At 43.9% G+C, this 9,839-nt stretch overlaps 1 protein-coding gene across 1 annotated transcript in view; it reads right to left on the reverse strand.

Annotated features, from left to right (window-relative positions):
• ccndbp1 (cyclin D-type binding-protein 1) overlaps window positions 1–9,839 on the reverse strand; it is an 18,271-nt gene continuing 8,432 nt past the window's right edge. The window contains exons 8-11 of the mRNA XM_071529538.1: window positions 9,461–9,720; window positions 9,111–9,171; window positions 1,926–1,972; window positions 1–665 (exon numbers count right to left, since the gene is read on the reverse strand). Coding sequence (XP_071385639.1) covers window positions 557–665; window positions 1,926–1,972; window positions 9,111–9,171; window positions 9,461–9,720 — 477 coding nt within the window. The 3' untranslated portion in view covers window positions 1–556. The remainder of the gene's footprint in view (window positions 666–1,925; window positions 1,973–9,110; window positions 9,172–9,460; window positions 9,721–9,839) is intronic.

Raw genomic sequence — 9,839 nt, forward strand, 5'->3', positions numbered from 1 at the left:
CAAACCAGAGCTTAACAGAGCTAACGGGGACAAGGCACTATGAATGACTCCACAACACACTAAACACTGTGTAAATATGTTAAACAGGCCGCGTATATATTTGCAGTCTCCTACACAGTAAATATACAGCTTCGCTCTGGGAGCAGTGTGTGTATATGTGTGTGTGTGTGTGTGTGTGTGTGTGTGTGTGTGTGTGTGTATGTCTGTGTCCTTAGTTGCCGTTTGCTTGGCAGTTGTGGCATAATTCTCCTGGCAGAGAGTCAGATGAAGATATATGTGGGAGAAATCAGATGCAAAGGTTACATAACAGGACCTGTGACGAGTTGATGTAAGGACTCGAGCCCTTAATTCTCATTATTTACACACCCACACACACACCCACACACACACACACACACCCAAGCTTTCAGAAACACACACATTCCTTATGTTCACTCTTGAATTTAAGTTGCAACATGGACGTTCATACTGTACAAACACACACACCTTTACAATCATTCTTGTTCAGCATTTGCACACACAACCACACACAACCACACACACACACACACACACACTAGCTGCCCTGCTGGATGAGGTCTCTGGCTTTCTGCAGGTTGTGGTCGACTGCTCCTTCTAAGAACTGAACCCAGGACAGCTCAGACTCCCCACACACATGACTGGACCTGAGACGGAGAGAGAGAGAAAGAGAGAGACACAGAGAGAGAGCAAAAGAAAGAGAGAGAGAGAGAGAGAGAGAGAGAGAGAGAGAGAGAGAGAGAGAGAGAGAGAGAGAGAGAGAGAGAGAGAAAGAAAGAGAGAGAGTGAAAGAAAGAGAGAGAGTGAAAGAGAGAGAGATGACAGAGATTTTAGAGAGATAATAACTTCACAGTCGGCTCGCTGGCTGTCATGAGGAAACAGGTGAACAAACTGGCTGATTGAGGTTTGATGTGACACCGTGATAAGATGATCTGGGATCAGGAGGCAGAAAGTCGACACGCCACCCACACTGTTCCCAGCCTCCAACAGCCAAACTCCCCGAGGACGTGTGAGGGTCATAAAAGTTAACATTCTGATTAATAGCGGATGGGTTGCGGGTGGGTGAAATAATACATCATTAATGAGGAAAATATTGTTTATTTAGGCTATTTAAAACCAGCCTACTTCAGTGTAATATGTTACCATACCATCACGCTTACATACAGTATATCCCACGGAGGATTAATGGTAATGTGTGATCCGGTGCGCATTAAAAAAAAAAAAATTTTTTTGAGTTCATTAAATACCTGCAGCGATCCCACCGCAGCAGAAAGGATAAGTGTGTCTCCCTATTAAGAGAGACGCTGTGTCGACACTAATAACAATTATTAGAGAAACAGGACCGCTGCATAAATATGAAACTGTATTGCAAAGGCACAGATCACCATGGAAACGTTTAATTACTGAAAGCAGCCTCTCTAATCTTTAAAGTAAATCGTTAAAGGAAACACTCATACATCAATACAATGAACACACAATATAGAAATCAAGCTCGTGCTGCTGGACATAATTTAAAAGGCGATATAGAGGTGGAGTGAAATGTCCATGCGGGTGCGGGTCTATAAATCGTAGGAAATAATTTGTTCGGGTGGGTGGCGGGTGGATAATTTATGCGTACATGCGGATTAGCTTCGGACTCGGTGGTGTGAACAGGCTTCCAATTACATCCCGCTTTCAACCGCTAACGCATGGCGACATCACACGAGTAATACTAAACCTAGAATATGAGTAACGCTAAGAATGCTACGTCACATTTAATACTAAAAATAAAGAATACTAAGAAAAATACACATACATATGACGTACTCTCAGACCAACAATCAACTCAATTCAGTTCAAATTTTAGATCCACAGGACAGGTGTTGTTAGATGTTGGGTCAGTTTTTGGGCCAATAGGTGAAACTTACCTGATGATCTCCAGAACTTTCTTTAACAGCACCGCCAGTTTAGACGCCTGTAGACAAAGAACAGATTTTCACATTTTCACTTCGATGTTCAGAAAAATGACCAGTAAAAAGACAAGGGGAAAAAAACAAATGGGGGGCTGTTCAATGAATCCATATATTTTTGACTTAGTGTATGATCACACCTCCAGTTTGTTTTCTCTTGTACTTTTGTATTTGGTTCATTTAGGTTCAGACTGACCAAGTACAAGAGAACCAGGGCTTGTAAACAAAAGTCACATGACTACATTTTTGGACAGAGTTTTGGGAACCTGTCATCCTGCAGGTTAGAGAGTCAGTGTCTCTTCTTCTGTGGTGTTCATTACCAGTTAAGAACACGTGAAGAAATAGCTGAATATGAGCATCAGTCCAGACTTCACTTTGTTCTGCTAGGCTTCAGCATGAGGAACCGCATCCGTCTCCTTCTACCCATAATCCCTTGTTTTTCGTGGGATTTTCCTGGAGTTAGTTCTCTTGTTAGCGGTCTGAGTCTCAGGCCACAAAAGAGACCGCAGTGGTGTGTGTGTGTGCGCTATTTTAATCTATTTTTCTCATTTCCTATTATTCTGACCAAACGAGCCGCTCGGCAGGAGTAAAGGCTCCAGAGATCGAACAAACTGCACCAAACCTGCCTGGTGTGGATGCAGCTTTTGATTTGTCAGAGAAATCTCAGGCTTGTCTGGCAGTGACTGGTGGTGAAACTGGCAAAGACACAGTGACATGCTGGGACGATTTACTGAACATTGATCTACTTAACACACCCAATAAACAATTTAACTGGTTTTTCTATCGATTGCGACCGCTTTCCTACTAACTGACTGGATGTTTACCACAGTTTGGGTTTGGCTTGTGGGACTCTGCCTCGGCCCTGCAGGCTGTGGCCTGGTTGATGTTCCAGGGACACCTGGAACATCTTACAACACCTGCCCACAAACATGTAATAATGCAGGCAACACCCTTCACACACCGATATTAAGAAAGTGCAAGAAAGTTCATTTTCTCATGGTTAACTACTCAGTCTGTGGTCAAAACCAGTGGTTTTCAGTCCTGGTCAGTGGGACCCAGAGTACAGCTGGCTTTCTATCCTACCAGCTAGTTACCTGCATTCACCTGCATCCCAGGTGTCAATCAGTCCTGGATTAGATGCTAGAATGAAAACCATCAGCACTCTGAGTCCTGAGGACCAGGACTGAAAACCACTGGTCTGAAGGAAAAAAACAGATACTCAATACATGCCAAAATTTACTTAGGCTAAAGGAGATTACAGACAAAAAGATTTATTTACATAATTCTCAAGTACTGAGCAGTTGCATATCTTTAGCAATCATCAGAGCGATGAGATTCTGATTCTGATTCTGAGTTTGTTTGCACAGATGTCAGCTAGTTTGGCTCGGTCCGTCTTCCTTGCTTGCAGAAATAGCTGAATGCATCAGTAACATCAGAATGATTCAGTATTGTTGTGGTGGAGCCATGGCTCTGTACACCAAGACAGGTTACTTCCTTTGCCCATGCCCATGCTGGCACCATTGACCCATTTATTTCTATTTATTTACCTATAAAAAGTAGTCCAACACCAACAACAACGAAAAAACAACTGACACGTTTCTATGCTGAATGAATGAAGGTTCAACATACACATACGGATTTGTAATATGTACACTGATAACGTCAAAGAGGGACTTGTAGGCCTATATACAGTGAGCCAATGCCATTACGCACCGCTTGGCACACATATAGTGAGCTATAATAGCCATTAGGTACCTTGGACTATATGTGAACCATAACCATTGATTGACCACATGAGTAGGTGTAAATTAGGATCCAATGTGCATTCTTTTTATTCCCAAATTGGTGACAATATGAAACCTATTTACTCCCTACATCATGCTTGTAGAAAAAGCATGTCACTGCATACATCTCTAAATGTTACTGTATCTGCAACTCTATGGGCCGCTGTGGTGTCCCTCTTTGACGTGATCAATGTACATTTCCTAATCTGTGCGCACGGTTTACCAATCGGCGCCCACTGATCACTAATCCGTGGGTATGGATTTCCACATCAATTGTTTTTTTCCTTACCAGGTGACCCCTGGGGGCCTCCATACAGAACAGCTCATGTGGAAGAGCACTTTCTCTCTGCTGGAGCCTCTTTGAGCTCCCAGTGCAGGACAGACAGCCGCTTCCCTTAATTTGTCGCACCAAGTGTCAAACGGTTTCCCGTCTCCACCCGTTTCTTCCGTCCATGCCTATCGCAGTTTGTTTTTTACTCCCCTCTCGGTGGCGCGTGCATCTTCACCAGCTTTCATAAGCTTCGTTTCCATATTTCAGCTGCTACACCACGGAATCAGTGCTACATGGTGATAGAAAGCAGCTCGCTGTTCACTGGATAAATAAAAACTTGCTTTACTCGCATTCCATTGGTAATTGTAAAATATTGCTTTGCTGAACATGATTGGATAGAACGCATCAAAAACAAAAACCCATGTGGAGTGAGGGGTTTTTTGGGTTTGTTTTTTGCGAGAATAGTTTGTGAATCTAAATCGTCCGTACGCCAGACATCCGGCACAGAGCCAGAGGTCTGTAAGCCCTCATACTGCTGCTGAATGCAGCTTCTGGAGGATGAAGACAAAACAAACGGCCGAGAGAGAGAGAGAGAGAGAGAGAGAGAGAGAGAGAGAGAGAGAGAGAGAGAGAGAGAGGGAGAGGGATTTTTAAAATGACACCAGAAGCCTGTAGTGGCTGGTCCAGCTCTTTCTAAATCGCTGGAGCTCTCCATGGTTGTCTTGTGGGATTTCCTGGAGCCACTCTACAGGAATAAACTCCAGAGTTCCAGCGAACTGCAGCAAACACGCCTGGTATGGACGGGTGAATCTCTCATCTCTATTTTTGCGTGTCTCTACGCGGCCCTCAAACAGGTAAAAACTCCATAGAACTGTGTAAAAAAACAAGTACAATCTGTTTAAAAATGATTAAAATAAATACCTCATTGTACCAGAGGCAATGTGACGCAGCAGAGCAACCTTGTGGGTGTTTTTACATTGCACATTCAAATAAATCAATCAAATCAATGTGTATCCATGATCCTGTAGTTAAAACGATCTAGTTAATTAATTCAGTACCAGTTAATATCGCCTACACTTCCAAACCCTGTGTAGTGACCCCTTTTTGCTTATCAGTCAAGGGCACCTGGTTGCTGATGGTGAGGATGTTTCGACGTGTGTAAATGACATGTCCACTCCACTGCTTGATCCATTATAATCATAGTGCTGTTTATTGTTCACATTTTAAAGTCTACAGTTTCCAATACGAGCCAGACTTTTACCACTTTTCCAATAACTGTCTGCTTACCAATGCAGATGCAGATTTACCAGGTCAGAACGAAACAAACACCATTAAACGACACGCCACGCCACGCCATGTCACGCCACGGTCTAAAACTGTTTGCTTCCCTCCATCAGCCACACCCGAGTGCCTCACCTGGCTGATTATAAGACCTGTCACAGTTCACAGCAGGGATGCCCCAAGTGGTGGGAAGCTCACAGCACGAGTAAATAAACAAAATACAAATGAAACGCATGCACAGAAATGGCTCTTACACCCTGCATAACCAACTGCTTGTCAGCCAGCTGGTGGTGAAACTGGCAAAGACACAGTAACATGCTGAGACGAGTTATGAATTACATTACTGGCACGATTACTGAACAATGTTCTTCTTCACCCAACCGAAACCTGTTTGGGTTTGGCTTGGACTCACTCTGCCTCGGCCCTGCAGGCTCCTGGGAGCGTTTCTTACAACCTTACACACCTACCCATAAACATTTAATAATGCATGCAACACCCTTCACACACCGATCTTATAGATGTGCACAAGTCCATTTTCTCATGGTTAACTACTCAGTCTGTGGTCTAAACCAGTGGTTTTCAATCCTGGTCGGTGGGTCCCACAGCTGGTGTTCTTTTTTTTTTGGCATTTTGCTTTATCAGACAGTCACAGTACAGACTGACAGGAAAGGCGGGACAGGGAGAGGTGATGACATGCAGCACAGGACACGGGCCGGTTCAAACCTGTGCGGCTGCGATGAGGACTTTACCTTAATGGTACACACTCTACCAGGTGAACCCCGGGTCCGCCCCACAGCTGGTTTTCTATCCTACCCAGTGCTTCCGTTATCCGGTAATTACCGTTTTTTTTTACCGGTAAAATCTGTTGAAGTCCGACATATTTAAATCTCTCCGGTCATAATGTCCGGTGAAAATAATTCCCTCCAAGCACAATTATTGGAACATTGTGCTCCTTGTTTTACTGAGACTGAGTTACAGCAACAGGTTGAGTTCTACTCCCAGTCTGTCTCCTGACGAGGAGCTTTGAGTCTCTTTCAGTAAAGTAATAATAAATATTGCACTACCTGAGTTGATTTAAGTGACATGAGACACAACTGGGGAGGATTTACTAAATTGTTTTGAATGTAGCGTAATGTATTAACCAATCAAGGGCGATGTGTGTGTGTCAGGTAGGCCTACATTGTGTGTCAGGTGAAGGGAAGATGCCTTTGCAGTTTATTTTCATGACTTTTTGCTGGGCTGTGCTTTTTACATATTTACTGTGTTGTTTTTCTGTGTTGTCGGCTGCATATTTAGCAATTGGCAAAGTGTGATGATGGTTAACGGGACATGCACATTGCACTTTTGGCATTGTGTAATGGTGAGAAGGACACATAGTTTTTGGCATTTGGCATTGTGTAATGGTGAAAGCATATGGCTATTTGGCAAACAATTCATGTCAAGTAAAGTGCAAATCTTCACAGTAGATGATCCTATTTTTCTATTTTGCATGGTAACGTTGTGTGTGTGTTAGAGAGAGATAGCGTTATGCACGTGAGTCTATTGACGGGACTTATTTTATTTGGAATATAATGTTTAAGCTAAAGTAGCCTACTTTTCAATAAAAAATATTATAAATCTACATGCCTTGATGATGTCATGCTTTATATAGCCTGCCTTTAAGCTCAATAAACACAGATAATATTTGACCGGAATTTCTCCCATTTGTCCGGGACATTGAAATCTTCCAGGACACGTGGACCGACACCAATTTTTTCTAACGGAAACCCTGATCCTACCAGCTAGTTACCTGCATTCATCTGCACCCCAGGTGTAAATCAGTCCTGGATTAGATGCTAGAACGAAAACCATCAGGGCTCTGAATCCTGAGGACCCAGGATTTCTTGCTTATAGCTGAACACTTTGTGAGATGATTCAGTATTGTTGTGGTGGAGCCATGGCTCTGTACACCGAACAAGACAGTTTACTTTCTTGACACTTGCCCACGCTGGGCTTTGTGTGGCTTTATAATGACATAACTGCTACTGACAGCAGCTTCTGGAGGATGAAGACAAAACAACGGCCGAGGGAGAGAGAGGGATTTTTAAAATGACACCAGAAGCCTCTAGTGGCTGGTCCAGCTCTTTCTCAATCGCTGGAGCTCTACATAGTTAATTACACTCTTTTAAAGTTTATCAGATGTTATTACAATTTTCATAACATCTCATATTTAATAACATATAAGAAATAACAAAAGTCGACGCCGATCCCCATGAATTAACATTTGTTTCTTATGACTCATCCCTGACCGATGTAGTAATGCATCCCGCCCAATTTATGGTTTATGCTTACACAGGGTTTCCCATTAATGTATTAAACTGTGGCACACCGTCACACATTTCTGCCGCCACGTCGCTGAGAAAGAAATTTTGCCGTTATTATTAGCGGTTTTATTGCGGTCTTTGCCTTCATAAAAAGTGAGGCTCCTCTCAAAGGGCTGTCCCTCCTGCCTGCTTTGGCAGGTGCTAAACACCCCCCCCCATCCCAATATGTGTGTGATGACACAGGAGGCGACTGAGGAGAATTTTGCGTCATTCGTGTCGCCCGGCGCAAAAATCGCGTCTGTTCGCGTCTTTGCGTTGACTTTGTATGTAATCGTGCCGCGCGAAAAATTACATGACGCTGTGTCGCGAAAGCCTATCAGCGTTGAGATTCTCCCAACGTCCTGACGTCCTGACGTCGAATCACAAAATGGAGGATAAGCTAATAGTAGCCGCCTGTGGGCTCCCGGAGCTGTATGACACAAGCCTCCTGGCAGACAGAGACCGTAACAAAAAGGAGAGAGCTTGGAGAAAAGTCAGCGAGGAAGTTGGACTACCTGGTAAGTTCTGAAAATATGTGTCTGTTGTACTTTACTATGAACCAATATAGCACAAGCATTAGCCCCAGTTAGCACAACACAGCTGGCTTTCCCGGCATAACATTGAATATTTGCGGGTTGTGTACTCGAGTAAACACAAACGATCCCGCGGTCAAACTTGCGCGAGTAACACGAGGCGAAGATTCAGTTCGTGTTTGGTTAAGAGGTGAGTAAGTTTGTGAAACACAAGTTGCATGATAATTTTCAGAGGTACAACATCAGAGGTAGCATGGCAATAAGAGAGCAAGAGCTAATTTTTTATGAAAAATATAACTGCACAACATAAATATATGCATTATTCAATAACATAAGCTTGTTTGTATTTATAATATATAGTCATGACTGCATTGCTTAGAAAAGCACAAAATTCATAATGGATCTACCCTCCTAATTAACTGTTCAGGTGCACCAGGTCCATGTAGATCCCCCAGCCGCCCCCCACCACAGTTTGCCAAAATTCTGTGGGAAACACTGTTCCGGCTGCTTTTGCTGGATTAGACAACTAGAAACTTTCTGTACATATACGACCGCTCTATAGGCCTGTTCATGTGAATATGAAAAACTGTCCTGATGAGCTTGTAATCTTCAGGTGGAAACAGGAGGCTAAATGTCTGTACAGCAATTCAGGATTCTTTACTTGGGGACTTTTATTTTCTACACATTGTAGCTGATATTACAAACACAGATTTCCTCGAGGTGAAGCAGTACACAATTTCCAGGAAATTCCCCAAATTTTGTTAAGATTTGCTGTGGCTTGCTGCACTCTTCTGCTAGTCGGAGCGGCCTAGGAACCATTGTTTTTACTTAGCAAATTAAGTGTTACTGTGTCTGAGTCTAAGTAAGTAATGATGGTGTGTGTGTGTGTGTGTGTGTGTGTGTGTGTGTGTGTGTGTGTGTGTGTGTCTTACATTGCTGTCCACTCCGCTGTAGTCCATGGGCGGGTAGAGACAAAGAGCCAGGTCATCAACACTGGAGAGGGAGAGAGAGAGAGAGAGACAGACAGAGAGAGAGAGAGAGACAGAGAGAGAGAGAGAGAGAGAGAGAGAGTTCAATGAAATAAGGAGAAAACAGAGAGTTTGGCTTCATGTTTCCTGAGATGGATTCTCTCGCTCTGTGGAAGTTTGTTTTTCATACTGGACAAGAATGAATGAAGGAGGAAAATGAGCACTGATATCTGCTCAAACTAATGTGTGTGTGTGTGTGTGCTTGTGTGTGTGTGTGTGTGTGTGTGTGTGTGTGTGTGTGTGCGTGCGTGCACCTGGGGCTGATGTCCTTGGTGATGTCGGCCAGGTCGTCCAGCTGGGCCAGGTTCTGATGCGTGGTGACATCACCCTTGGCTCTGACAGCGGACGTCAGCTTCCTCAGGCTCGCCGCCGACGCCTTCATCAGCCCCTGGCACGGGCCAATCACACGCCGGTCCTGCTCCGACCAATAGGTGTCCTGGTTTCCCCGAGGCTCGTCCCCTTCCAGGTCGTCGTCGAGGATGTCGCTGTACGGGTCCTGGGCCTCGGACAACGCCTGGGGGAGGGGGGGGGGGGGTATATTTTTTTATTTTTTTTATTGACCCGTCTCTATATAATAAAAGGAAGTAAGAGCTGTGTTTGTTTTGGGTTTTTTTTACTGTGTTTTTATTAGGA

The sequence above is a fragment of the Centroberyx affinis genome, unplaced genomic scaffold (genome assembly GCF_046629955.1).
Source record: "Centroberyx affinis isolate AG114_WGS23_722 - 3 ecotype Tasmania unplaced genomic scaffold, CSIRO-AGI_Caff_v1 ptg001798l_1, whole genome shotgun sequence".
Classification (NCBI taxonomy): Eukaryota; Metazoa; Chordata; class Actinopteri; order Beryciformes; family Berycidae; genus Centroberyx; species Centroberyx affinis.